The sequence below is a fragment of the Mizuhopecten yessoensis genome, unplaced genomic scaffold, assembly GCF_002113885.1.
Source record: "Mizuhopecten yessoensis strain PY_sf001 unplaced genomic scaffold, ASM211388v2 scaffold11035, whole genome shotgun sequence".
NCBI lineage: Eukaryota > Metazoa > Mollusca > Bivalvia > Pectinida > Pectinidae > Mizuhopecten > Mizuhopecten yessoensis.
The window spans coordinates 201732-217402 of NW_018408846.1; the positions used below are offsets into that span (position 1 = coordinate 201732).

A 15671-nucleotide genomic window follows, 5' to 3' on the forward strand; every position below is an offset into this window, starting at 1 on the left:
ACAACATAAATAGGGAAGACAACAAAAAAAACCCACATAAATATGGAAGACAACAAAAGACAACAACATAAATAGGGTAGACGACAAATACAACAACATAAATAGGGAAGACAGCAAAAGACAACAACATAAATAGGATAGATAGAAACGACAACATAAATAGGGGAGAAAGAAACAACAACAACATAAATAGGGAAGACAGCAAAAGACAACAACATAAATAGGGTAGATAGAAACTACAACATAAATAGGGTAGATAGAAACGACAACATAAATAGGGTAGATAGAAACGACAACATAAATAGGGGAAATAGAAACGACAACATAAATAGGGGAAATAGAAACGACAACATAAATAGGGTAGATAGAAACGACAACATAAATAGGGTAAATAGAAACGACAACATAAATAGGGTAAATAGAAACGACAACAACATTAATAGAGAAGACAACAAAAGACAACAACATAAATAGTGTAGATAACAATGACAACAATATAAATAAGGTAGACAACAAAAGACCAACATAATATAGTGTAGATAACACAAGACAACAACATAAATAGGGTAGACAACAAATACAACAACATAAATAGGGAAGACAACAAAAAACAACAACATAAATATGGAAGACAACAAAAGACAACAACATAAATAGGGTAGATAGAAACGACAACATAAATAGGGTAGATAGAAACGACAACAACATAAATAGGGAAGACAACAAAAGACAACAACATAAATAGTGTAGATAACCACGACAACAATATAAATAGGGTAAACAACAAAAGATCAACATAATATAGTGTAGATAACACAAGACAACAACATAAATAGGGTAGACAACAAATACAACAACATATATAGGGAAGACAACAAAAAACAACAACAGAAATAGGGTCGACAACAACAGAAAAAGACATAAATAGGGTCGACAACATGAAAAAATAGCATCATTAACTGAATTTGGGAGGAGTAATCATGTGCGCTAACGATCAACGTTACCTGTATCACATGCAACATTAGTCAAAATGTCCCTCGCTAAATTCAAGTAAGTAAGTAAGTAAAAACTGTATATTTGTCTTACACTACCTTGTTTAAGATTGGCGATAGAGGAACAACCCTAAGTGGCGGCCAGAAACAGCGCGTCAGCCTTGTACGTCCAGTCTATAGTCAAAGCGACATATGTCTCCTTGACGACCCGCTGTCTGCCGTTGATGTCCATGTCGGGCAACACCATTGTTTTGGTGACTCACCAACTACAGGTAAATATTAACTATCACTTTGAATATTGTAAAACAGTCTTATAAGAAGCAAAATGAAAAGATAAAGAAAAACAATCAGAACTAAATTAGTGGTATATATCTTGTTACCCTGGATGATCTCGATTGTACTTTGAATCCTGTTAAAGCTGAACATAGCAAGGATACCAATTTCTTGTCGGATCTGTTAAATCACCCGTCCCGTGAAATATTTTGGTGTTTACTTCATACATAGTTAACAAAAGATATGGAGCCAACCCTCATTTCACTAGGTTTGCTGTTATTCCAATCAAATCCGCCAAAAGTACAATATCTACGACCTAGTAAAACACATTCGGACGACGTCTACAGTATTATTATTATTATTATATATTTTTATTTTTTTCATATTAACTATACACATGATTTATTAACTTCACACATGGTTATTTTATTCATTGAAATAACTCCTTTTTGACATTTTATGATCTCACAATATTTCGTGATACATTGTTTATATTTTTGAAAAAATTATATGATTTGACATAAAGTACTTCTTTAAAGATTATGAAGTCAAGATCTTGATTTCAACCATGCATTATATGTTAGCTTGCTATAAAGAATTTGTTTTTCTTTCGTTATCAACATTCCGATTTCTCTGTATTTAAATACCTACAATGTACCCCCAATAGATCATAGAATGACAAAAATCATAAAATGGCAATACGTATTGTTTTTGGTCCAACAAAACAGCATGCTGATTATATCAAGTTCAAGCTGATAGATATGTATGTATGCACATTTTACTTCAGGTGAAATAACAAACGTTCTTTAATTTAATACAAATTCAGTATTGTTATGCGATACACGTGTTATGGTCACAGGAGCTCAATACTGTAAGTTACATGATATTCGATATTGTTCACAAGAGCTGTTAAGAATACATTACAGCTTTTGAAAAATCACATTTATTGATATATTAACAATAATACAGATAACTGTGGTTGTAATATAGCACTGTCTTCAGGCTTTTTTTTTTATCACATATGGAATAGCGAAGCGACCTCCTGTGTCCTTTACATCAGATATTTCAGGCATGTGACGAATGAGTTGTGAGATAGATACAGTCTTACGGAAATGTACAGTCAATTACCTTGCCTTTGTTCATGCATAGTATTAACGTATTGATGTTAATTCTATTTGTTTGTTTATCATCAGTGTTTAGTGTAAGAATATGTGTAGAGTATGTGATGCATGTGTCTAGCTGATAGAAATGTAAGTGAATGTGTATGTATTGTACCCGAGATCTGCAGTTTAACTACCCATTTTTTAATTGCATTTCATTTTTTCAACTGAAATCTACTCAGCTTCTGAGAGAACCAATAATAGTAGATGTTTTTTATGGTAATGTAAAATAACATTAAAATACCATCTGCAAACTGTAGAGGCTTAGGGCAGAAGGAGAAAAGAAATGATATATTTAATTATTTAAAAAAGTACTATAAAGATTATAATATTATATGTCGTCAAGATACACATTTTACAAAAGAACAGGAAAGGGAAATAACATTACAATGGCGATATAAATGCTTTTTTTTTAGCTGTTACAGAAACAATTCAAGAGGAGTTTGCATATTTTTTGATAATAGTTTTGAATTTGAGATTCACAGTAAATGGAAAGACACAGAAGGAAATGTAATAGCCCTTGATATAAGCATTGGAAAAGATAGATTTTCATTAATTAATTTATATGGTCCCAATAAAGATGATCCAGATTTTTATGAAAAAATATATAAGCAGATTATTAATTTTAGCAATCTTGTTGCATAATTTGTGGTGACTTCAATTTGGTTTTAGATCAGTAAAAAGACACAAACAATTATATAAATATAAACTCTACAGTATTATTTGGTATACAAATGGTACGTGGCTTTTGTACTAAAAGCTCACTTTGAAATTTTAACAAACACTTCAATTTTATTCCACAATTCAGTATCAATACAATTGCGCATGGTATGTCTATAGGGTGATTTAAGTTTATCAATAGAAATCTGAGCTGAAAGTTAGATTTGAAATTGTTAAGATTTTTCCCCGGAACAAATATCGCGCATGGATAATTACACTAAACACCGTGAATCCGACCTTGCCCTCCACGAGGGAGTTATTTATGGAAGTTAAATGAGCAGAGAGAAAAGTTCGAAATTCTGAAGAATCCTGAAGTGAATTTATTTGTTGACTGTATGGGAATCTGAAGTGGTACAGTCGGTAGATTCTACAACAGCCTCATTTATTTGTTGACTGTATGGGAATCTGAAGTGGTACAGTCGGTAGATTCTACAACAGCCTCATTATATGATATGTCATCAGAAACTGAGGAAACCGTGGCTGCGAGACGCGTGAAACTGATAGCGTTTGAAGGGAATGATCTTGCGACGGAGCACAGGGGTTCGTTAAAAATGTCTGAAATACGCATATGTCTTGTGTATGTTTATGTGTGCTGTGACTCATATCAGGTCTGTAGCATATGTGTCAGTAGGTCTATAGCATATATGTATTTCAGACATTTATAACGAACCCCTGTTGATCAGTGCAGTGTAAGAGACGACATTTCTGATAAATTGTATGAGTGTTAAAATAGTTTCCATCGATTTCATTTTTTTTTCTTTTGCACATTTACAATTACATTGTCAAGTCTCACAATGCCCAGCGATATTTCAACAGCCGTCATGTTTATTTACATTGGATATTGTAGTACCGGTCAGTGGTGTATTAACACGCTAAGAATTATGTGTCGTGGTGCATGGTATTTAAAGTCCCATCAAAGACACAGCTTTGAAATAGCCTATACAGTGATAACGCCATGCAAATGTAAATATACATATTGTATAATCTTGGCAGCACAAACACTGTCAGAGGATTTTGACAATTTTAGTAAATGGGCTTACTTTTGCGACATAAGATTTAATTCAATATGAAAATTGTATATTCCAGGGAAACAATCATCACCAATATCTTTCTAAAATAGTATAATTTCGAACTTCCGGTTTGCGCCTGACAAGGCTTGCCCCCGTAGGATCCTGGCAAATTTAGTGTTTTTCACGAATATACTTATTAACCAACGCTGAAGTTTGCCATATTATCATTTTAATAGTTCGAGATCATTTCTCGTGTTTAATTAGAGTTTTTGAATTTAAAACTTTTGTCGTAATTTTTGGTTTTAGTTCGTATATCAGAGGACAGAATTTTAGCCGCTTGGCGAGTTGTCTACAATTTTGAAGTTGTTGTGACGAAGTGACGTCTGTAAAAGTCGTCGTGTGAGCTTGATCCACTGCCTACAGACCTTTAAAAACACTGCTTCCTTTTATTACCTCAATCATGAACAAATCATTGGCTGAGTCAAAGGTTCCATTATGTTTCAAGAAGGCACATGTTAGACCATTGTTAAAGAAGCCTGGAATGGACAAGGAGGAGTTGAAGAACTACCGCCCAGTTTCAAATCTGCCTTTTCTGTCTAAGATCTTGGAAAAGGTATTCTCCCGGCGTTTAGAGGTTCATCTCCATGCAAACAGTCTCCGTGACAACAGGCGATCGGCCTACCGCATGTGACACTCTACTGAGACGGCCCGCCTTTGTGTACATAATAACATAGCTTCTGCATTGGATAACAAGTGCAGAGCGGTTCTTGCCATGCTGGACTTGTCAGCTGCATTTGACGTTATCGACCATGGCATACTTTATAAACGTCTGGAATACTCTTATGGAGTGACTGATACCGCACTATGCTGGATACAGTCTTATCTGAGTGATCGACGGTAGTGTGTTGCCATCGGATCGACCACCTCACATGACGAAGTATTAGATTTCGGGATTCCTCAAGGGTCGATGTTAAGACCACGCAAATATCGCCTGTACTCCAAACCGATTGGAGAGATTTGTCGTCGCATTCGTCTTCGCTATCATTGCTATGCTGTTGACACACAAATTTACATGGTCATCATCCAACAGGACAGTTGGGATACAGTTTCAGAAAATCTGGAAGCTTGTCTGACAGATATCAGTACCTGCATGAACGCCAACATGCTAAAGCTTAATCATGAAAAAACGGAACTAATCGTCTTTTCCCCAAAGTGTCAGCAAACAATGGCTCTCCAGCTCAAGGTCGGTGCCAGAACTATTGAGAATGTCCCAGCTGTTAAAAACATTGGGGTATACTTTCATAGTTCACTGAATATGGAGAAACAAGTGAACGCTATTGCCAAATCCTGTTACTACCAGATCAGGAACATCGGCTGTATTCGGCAGTTTTTAATTGAAAATGCATGCAAGATTTTGTTGCATTCACTTGTTACATCTAGGTTGGATTATTGTAACGCCCTGCTCTGTGGTATATCTGACAAACTAACTAGTCGCCTGCAGAGGGTCCAGAACACTGCAGCACGGCTGGTTACTCGTACTCGAAAGAGAGAGCACATCACAGATGTACTATATTCATTGCACTGGTTATCTATACGATACAGGTCGCAGTACAAAATGTCGGTGTACACATACAAGGCACTGAATGGAACAGCTCCTCAGTACCTACATGAGCTTGTTACCTTGTATCAGCCATTAAAATCACTGCGGTCGGGGTCAGAATCATTGTTGTGTGTCCCAAAATCTCGAACTGTGACCTATGGAAACCGGTGCTTTGGGAGAGTTTCAGCCACGTTGTGGAATAGCTTACCATCTGCTATTAGAAAGTCAAACACCCTGGCCAAATTCAAGAGGGACATTAAAACTCACCTCTTCACATCTGTATTTTACGGTCTCTGCAAAGACGTCATGTAAATACCACCCTTTATTTGTTCAAATACATGTTGGGTGTGTGTATGTGCACATTGCTTGCTTAAATATATAAAAATGATTGTAAGCCTTCGTTTTTGTTTCACAATTATATAATTATTGATTCATCTTCACATGAAAATCCTGTTACTGTTTTTTCTTTTGTTCTATCTCCTAAATGACTCATCATGGAAGCAGAATATAGGTAGAAAATAAAACATCAATTTAAAATTTTATATCTTTTATTACACTTATTTTGGACTCGATCTTTTTTTTAAAATGTAATAACAATGTGGTTCACTTGTTAAAAACTACAATCTAATCTTGGTATACTCACAACAAAACGTAGTTTAAACCTACACGGTAAAATAACAAAGACAATTTTGTCTCACACTGTCAATCCGTGCTATTTTATGTAGTTATTTATTGACATGCAAGCTGTCACCAGAATGAGTATATCATACGTGAATTGGAAATATTATTATATCTATACCAGAAAATACGTGATATCGATTAAAATAGACTGACAGAAGCATTCAGTATTCATGCTTTATGCACCAAAACAAAGCGTCGGTTATATGCCCGATGCTATCATTATAGTCCTTTTATAAAACAATCGTTAACATTTGCAAAAGCACGTGGTACATATATTAACCAAAGCTTTGTACAACGAAGACATTTCACGATTGTAACAGGAAAGGGATATAGAGGATATAGAGAAGAGCCATGGAATACTTCCGGAGGCTTATAGACTGGGTCATATATAACAGGAATTCGGAGAAACGGAAACTTTTGGACGGGGAACAAACGTAATGTATACAATTTACATGTTACAAAATGTTAAAGAAATGTGTTGTAGAAAAACGAAAGTATATGATTTAAATTTTATTGTTTATATGTATCGGAGTACCATTAGAACCGGAATCAAAATCATTAGATCTAGGGTAAAATATGAATAAAAGACTGGTTTAGAGACCTTTGGAAAAGTACAGGGAAAATAAGACAAGGTGCTCCAGAACGGTAAGTTCGGTAAGATTATGTATTGCCATTGATTTAAGTTCAGGAGGGTATATACGATCGTCAATACATTTCTTATTATTTCAAGACAGCACTCCGTCGATTTATCTTAAAGTGATTAAATGACATGGCAAGGATTTTGGCCTAAGAATCGGACATTATCCCAGAAGAGGAAAACAAAGCTTTTTTTTTTAAAAACCAGGACGTGATATACCAACGTCTATACAAATATGTTTGTTATTCTCTGCTTAATGTTCGACATTTATAGTAATAGTAACAACTGATTAACTAGTGATCAATGCATAACTAATATGATCGGGTTGAATACTGTGTTTGGCGGAAAATTCAACCTAAATACCTTGCATCCAACATACATTCACGTAAGCACACATAACACATAGAGGCATGACCTAAAGTAGTCTAAGCTATTCATTGGACTTAAACAAAATAACACAAAACCAAACCTGTTTTAGCTCTAGTTATTTCAATTACATATAAAGCATATAGGATATGAGGCTTAATATCGTTAAGTGGAAAAATCGTTATGACATTCCCGGCGATGCATGTGTTAAGGTTAGGGTTTTGTCATTCATCATAAATGACATGAAAAATATCTTGTCGAAATATCTATTTTCAGAAATGGACCGATTCCTATTAATGACGTAGGGTTTTTATCCTATATGTCAATTGGGTGGCTTACACCTCTTGTTTTAAAGCTTTTCAAAGACAGAAGAAACGAAATAAGAGAGAATGATGTTTGGGCATGTTCAGAGTTGGAGTCTTGTGCCGTCAACACAGAACGGTAATAAATAGATTTTGTAGATATACACATCTCTTGCATTAGCAGGCATAATTCAAAATCTATTTTCATCAATATGAAAATATAGAGTGATATAGACATGCATTAAAAACAATGTACAATGTTCTGCATCTTTTCAACGTTTAGAAGCGGAGAGCTTCGATCGTTAAAGAGTACTGCTAACAGATTTTTTGCCGTAATATGAAGTTGTAATCTGTGATGATTTATTTTATCAGGCTAAAATAATGTGAAAAATGAAATTCGATAAAATTAGTAGAGCTTGACCTCAACTAACCCTGAATATTATGACTATTTATATTAAGTTATTAGTTGTTATTCTACTTTAAAAAACAAAATATTGACAAATACTCACAGCAGTTATTTATTTTATTTAGTATCTTCTCAGATTTGGCATTCTGATCTCTCTCTCTCTCTCTCTCTCTCTCTCTCTCAGTGCTCTTTGTCGATTTGTTTTGTCTATTCTATGTGTGAAAGTGTGTGAAAATTGAATGTGTCTTGGTGATTGTATAGAATCAGCATCAGATGATGAGGATGATGAGGAGGATGAGGTTGCTGATAATTTCAATAGTAGATATGTGTGAATGTGTGGATATGTGTTGATGTGATGTTCTGTATAATGTACATGTTCTGAAAATCTTTGAAAATAAAAAATAAAATAAAAATAAATAAAAAATGAAATTCGTTCTCATACATATTCATATCTTATTTAGTGAACTCTGTCATATGAAAGATTTCTTTTTCATTAGAGTGGAACCATTGTGGATAGACGAGCTACAAACGTATGGGCGAGACAAATGCTCTGTGTTCAGGCTTTGGCTGAAATTCATATGGAGTCGATTACTACTTGTTGTGATAGGCATATGTTTCAATGCTGCGGTAACCTTTCTTGTGACGGTAAGTACCATTTGCTCTCTTCCTCTTATCGCTATCTGTCGATTTGATTCAACCTTCCACTTAGCTCTCGTGATAATTTAACTTCTTGAGCTAGTTTCCCAAACCTCTTCAAAAAATTAATAGTCGTTTACCAATATTTCGATCATTTACTGCAAACCATTGCGTGCATATATATGTCTTTCAACTGAGCAACTACAAACCAGAATATCAATTGAACATGCATATTACTATCTGTAAATAAGTTCTTTATACAAAATCATACTACTATCTCTTACATTTGGAGCTCCCCAGCATTAACTGTGTATTAAATTTGGCCATGACCTATTTTTGTAACTCTGAAGAGAAAAGGCGGATTATAGATTTTGTCACCAAGTTACGTATTTAATAAGCCCACCTAGTTGAGTCATCTTTTATTAGCGAAACACCATTGACATATGCTATGCTTGATTATATTTCAGGGCTACATCACCGATATCATAACACAATACTTGGAAGGACCGGAAACATCGGCATCTTACGTCGTAGGATTGGTAATACTTAGCCTTGTTGGACATACCCTAAGGTGTTTTTCGTACACAAGTCTGCGCGTTTATGGAACACAAACAGGCAGGTTATTGCTTAATTGGGGCAGTTTACAAACTTAAGTCTGAGACAAGTTTACTTATGCGGAAAATATGATGGAATAGTTAAAGTTGAGAATGCCTGTGGATAACAGTGACGGAAAGAGGAAGAACATTAGGATAAAACAATCCATAAACTTCGTTTTGGAGACTCATTTACAAAGTAATACTAAACAACAAATAGAAAGAAAAATCTGGATTGATCGAATCGGTTCAAATTCTAGCTGACGGGTTATTCATATATTCGAACTGTTAAGAATCATTTACATCGGGAAGAGCCTCTATGATCACAATTGATACTTAAATACACAAATTTTTCATTGTATTATTGTATATGTTCCCGTTGATTGTGTGCCAACTTTGTGTCCCGGGTTTGCCCTCGGGTTTTACATATTTTTTCATGTTTCACATTCTTGGTAAATAGGTCTAAGGTTTCGATCTGCAATTCTGGGAATGACGTATAAAAAACTCATGAAGTTAAAGAGTATGAATGGGAGGATTGCGTCTGAGGTAAGACTGCATTTTGCTTGTGGCATATCATACCTTCAACAAATACAAATTAAGTAAATGGATAACAAAAAAGTATTGTATAAAAAATTCAATGACCATGTCGAGACGAAAAAAGACAGATGCGCTGTGAAACGTTCGTTTCAGGTTTACTAACTCCAATTAAGTTATTGATTGTTTTTTAATTTTATACCATGTATATAATGGTTTAATTGGAAAAGAATATATGTATTACTACCCCCTCCCCCCGCAATCTTGCCTGCCAAATTTAATTTAAATTCACAGGGAGTCATACAAGCTTATTGGTATTAATATCATCAGTTATTCCCAAAGATAGGATTTATGTAAAAGTTAATGTAATCGCAAACGTGAATAAAACATCGTTTATGAATTAGATTAACTATATGAGAAACAAGTTTGTCTTTTGCTGAGACAGGAACATGGCTAAAAAATCTAGCAATGTTATTTGCTTACTGCAAATAGAGGGGCATACGATGTATCTCAACGTGCGTTCAGTGTACGTGCATTAATTTATCCTTGTGCACTTGCCGAATATCACATTTGTCACTGCTAGCAGGCATTTTTGACAATCGTTGCCGACTTTGTTACTGTTGTGTAAAACGTAAAATCTAAGACAAAGAGCAAACAAATAATTCCTGGTGAAAGTGTTCGGTATGCTAAGCCTAAAGTGAAAATGTCCGCAAACAAGCGGTTGGAATGATTCTGGCTTAAGTTACCAACAATGTTGCTGCTAGACCGTTTTTTATTATTATTATTATTGTAGGGGTGGATTTTCGCCATCGTGATAAAACGAAATTTGGCTTGGGAGGCGAAAAAGACAAAAGCTAGTCTACGTCGTACATTTGAACGGTGTTCTGTTCATGACTTAGATTTGATCATGCTCTAATATATTTAATAAAGTTTGTTATTTACAACTTCGGAACAACTTATCATAATTAAATATTTATTATACATACAATTAAAACAAATCTAAATTCATAGAAATATATATCATGTTCAACGCACATCCTCTCCCAGAAGACATCAGAAAAGATTCATCCACTTCAAAACCTAATAATAATTCTCTCCATATGCCTTCATAATTTTATCCTGGTACTAGAATATGTGAAATTTCTATGCAGACTTCGGAGGAAATGTAAATATCACTAAACGACAACCTTTTATTATGATATACATATCTAATATCTTGTCAGACTATGAACGCACAAGGTTTGGGAATAATAACTTGTAGATATGCTTCTGTTTGTTGATAATAATCTATGTCCCCAATAGAAACATACTTAAATGAGTATCAAATTATCAAATTGTAACGTTTCATGAGGCTTAAAGTACAATCATTATACGCGTTATATAAGTTCTGCATTACGTTAGTTGTGCATATCTAGCAGCTTACCTAACAATATATGAACATTGTAGTTATTATGTAATACACTGAAACTCTTCCTAATGTAATACGATATATATTTTAAAGTTCTTTTGTTGCTGTTGTTTTGCTATTTAGTTTTAGGTGTAATTTATTTGTATACTGTCAATATTAAGTTGCATTAAGGAAACATATCTATATACAAGTATCACAACTTGTTTCTTGATCCCTGTTTACTTTCAAAAAATTCAATTTTTTATTGTGTCGAAACCAATGGAAATAGAATTTATATTAGGTGATATAGATTTTATAAATAACGACTTACTTTTATAATTAATTACCTTTTAAGTGACATGATTGTTTTTCTTTTAGGTGATAACCATATTTGGGTCGGATGCCTACAGAGTGTTTATCAACACCCAGGTACTAGTGTACCTTCTGTCAATCCCTGTCTTCCTGCTAATCGGAACTGCCTATGTCTACTACCTCATAGGGCTTTGGTGCTTCGTAGCATTTGCAACATTTCTCTTTTTCTACACAATACAGGTAAGGTAGCCACTAAAACATTGCATGTATGTTTACCATTTGGTATTACCTCTTCTGGCGCGCAGTGCCTATGCCATTATGGTATAATATGTCATCCGTCAGTCCGTCAGTGGGGTATTTTCTTTTTCCTTAAAAGACTACTCCTACCTCGACTGAAGAGAGTGTACGACACATTCCTACACCATTTTTTCAGAACATTCCTGAACTAAGGGAATCAGATGTGTTGCCTTAATGCAGGATGTCACCCCATAGAGGTAAAGTGGTCGACCAACTGGGCAAATATACGCGGGAAAATGTTAAAAAGAAAATAGAAAACGTTTAAACGGTTTTGCCTTTTAGAAGCAGATAGATGGAAACCCTTTGACTAGCCACGGTTAGATTTGTATATGAATCATTTCACACAAATATTTGACACAAATTTCAACAATATACGAAAACAAATCATCATACGAGGAATTGTGTCATGATGAAATCAGACACTGGTGTTGCACTAGAAAGTTTTGTTGGTTCTCATTAAGTATTGATATGTAATATTACAACTAACATCAGTAAATCAGTTTGCTTTGAACAGCGGAATACAATCAGTTTGCTATGTATGAGGGAAGTCTGATTTAAAGCAGTAGCTATCACGATAATGACTGGGTATGGATAACGCTGACTTCTGAGTGCAGTAATTCTAACTATTTGTTAACTTGGAAACTATCAACTAAGCAGGGTACTAGTAACACCTGTTATGTATTCACTTTCATAGATAAAGTTGCTAATTAATGAAATTGCAAGTAGGATATTACAACTAACATCAGTAAATCAGTTTGCTTTGAACGGCGGAATACAACCTGTGCATCATGTGAAAAAATCATATACGATACCTTCTATATACATTTCCGGCACTAGATTGATAGTTGCTAATAATATAATATTCCAGCTATCCGAAGTTCTGATCATTTTGATCTGGATTCATTCAATGTAATTAAAACATCCTAAATGTTAACACATTTTTTTTAAAATAAATTTTACATATGAACTGTCCTATTCATATTACCAGAATTGTCATAGTACCAGTTTGTTGTATGTTACATGTATAATCTATTTTCCTGAGGGTCTCTCCTATGAGAATATGGTCAGGAGTCCTCGTTTATTGTAAGCATTAGGACAACAGTGATTTAGTCAGTAGTGTAGTCTAGTGTGTCGTTTTCCTGTCTATTGCATTCCTGCACATAGCATTAGGGTAAATTACTTCCCTCTAGGGAACTCCATAACTGGGGTTTAGAACATTAAACTATACTGGTGAGTTGATTAATTAACTAACTTGATGGATGACACAATCAGTTTGCTATGTATGAGGGAAGTCTGATTAAAGCAGTAGCTATCACGATAATGACTGGGTATGGATATCGCTGACTTCTGAGTGCAGTAATTCTAACTATTTGTTTACTTGGAAACTATCAACTAAGCAGGGTACAAGTAACACCTGTTATGTATTCACTTTCATAGATAAAGTTGCTAATTAATGAAATTGCAAGTAGTATTTAATCATAGTTGATAAACGTTTCATATTGAATGTGTAATTATTACGTTTAGTACGGTAATAGTGTGAATAGGTGATGTACGGTTAGAAACATATTTGGTTCTATATAATTTGTTATGTGCCATTTACATTTTAACTATATTGGCCTACACCTAACTGTTTTATGACAAATCTGGTGATTTGGGAGGGTAATAACATTGTAACAATACTCTTTGTGGCGTCACAACTACCGACAAAATAAATTCTTGGAAAGGCAAAAGAATGGCATTTTTAATTACTTCCTTTTAAAGTTTAAGCATTTCAAATACATTTAACAAAATCAATTTTGATACTTGTAAATCGTAATTTGACAAACGTATTATTCCATGTACATGTAAGTTAAGGGCGCGCGTGTGAATTTAAAAAGATATGCTACTGCGATTGGCAAATTATAACAGCGTCACACACTTAGATAACGTTTACGTTATATTGTCATTTGCAACAATAGTACTTATCGAGCTAAATATACTACTTTCTCTTCCTGTTATGACGTCACGTGTTTAACATCCTATAAAAAACATTATTTATATCCATAAATGCGCTATTATTCTTATATTCTAGAACATTCTGATTGAAATAATGTCTTTTCTCCGACTACGGACGTTAGAATGGACGGATGTAAGGGTAGGTACTGCAATTAGGCTAGTATATGTGGCACATCCTTATAAACGTAGACGAACAAATTATAATCATAAACGTAATCCCTAACATGTAACATGTGATCTGTGTAATTTGAAATGCAATTACAAAGTAGAGCATATGTTCAAGCTAAAACACAATTGAATTTTGACTATACAATCAACATGAAATGCAATGATAAAATACAATGTATAATCTATACAATTCATTATTAAACCTATCTTTATTATGTAGGTAAGGTTAGTTCTCATCCTGAATACTGAACAATCATTTTGTAACTGCTATAAGAACTTAATTATGTAATCGATTGATGTATGATAATCATTGTTCAAGATTTCTGTAAAATCTTAGCTAAATTTTCTTTTGAAAGATACGAAAGATGAGTGAAGTTCTCGCTAGCATGAAATTACTAAAAATGTATGCGTGGGAGGAATCGTTTGAAAATTCAATCAGGGGTAAGTTTACATTTAATCGTCATTTGTACATGGAAACCAATCTTAAGTATTGGTTTACATAACATATTTTGATTGAAACAGGTATGGTAAATACAGAAAACTGGTTTGCTACCTGATTGCGTCATCATTAATACATATCCATACTTTCTTAAATTAACATAACGAACGAAAATGTGTATAGACGAGGGGAAATTCTTAAATAAAGGACAGTTTTACAAGTATGCAAAATGAGAACATAACTTGAGCATGGAAACTGAGAAATTGCAACTGAAGAGCTTAAGCCCTCCTGCGTGAGCACGTCAGGTTATAGTAAATAAACATTGGGTAATAATGTTGTGTCAGGACCTATGCATATTGTCATGACTTTTTCAGAATGATTTAATCCTATAGGGAGTTTTATAAATGATCTTATTATACAGACGTGATCGATAGTTATGGGGAAATCAAACCTATATTTATATTGCCCCTTCAGTGGAAGAAATTATTTCAACCAACAGTTAATTAACAGGTACGTTCCTTTTAAAAGTACCCATTCCGCTAACCTTCGCTCTTTATTCTTATAAACAGGATCAATATGGCATTTCCTATTTTGTTTACCGAGGAAAAGTTATTAACTTTTCGTTAAAACTGCACCCAGCCAGTGAAACGTGTCAAAGATATAATTTTCTTACGTGCAGCAATCGATTCTATATTTTACATAATGTTAAACATGCGCAGACAAGTACGGTGTAATGGCGTTGCCAATGCTAAAACGTGGTTGACAAAGCCGGCAAACAGAATCGGCAAGAAAAATATACTATCTGGAAGCCGACCAACAGCACAATAAAACTAACAGGTACATCGATGAAGTCTTTGACCAATGTACTACGCTTAAGGAGGGAAAGCGTTTGTCCACCAATGAGAGTTTGTACTTGACAGCTGTGGACTGAACCGACTAAGCGTAACACCCGGCACGTTTATTGTGTAAACATTACCCCTGACCCAGTCGAAGAGATAGTCGCTATTCGCTGGTTTCTATTCTCGTGACATCTCATGAATTCGTGTACACATAAAATGACGTAAAAATGTCAATGCTTCTGGTGAGATAAGTAGCCATTTATATAAGTTTAAGTCATTGAGAGATGTATCTTTTCAAAACAGCATACTTATAGTGTTTTTCAA

The 15671-nt window shown here is 34.4% G+C and overlaps 1 protein-coding gene across 1 annotated transcript in view; it reads left to right on the forward strand.

Moving 5' to 3' along the window:
- Positions 1-15671, forward strand: part of LOC110464809 (multidrug resistance-associated protein 9-like) — a 44914-nt gene that overhangs the window by 13512 nt on the left and 15731 nt on the right. The window contains exons 3-6 of the mRNA XM_021520248.1: positions 1102-1264; positions 9837-9922; positions 11676-11849; positions 14426-14510. Of these exons, the coding sequence (XP_021375923.1) occupies positions 1102-1264; positions 9837-9922; positions 11676-11849; positions 14426-14510 (508 nt within the window). The remainder of the gene's footprint in view (positions 1-1101; positions 1265-9836; positions 9923-11675; positions 11850-14425; positions 14511-15671) is intronic.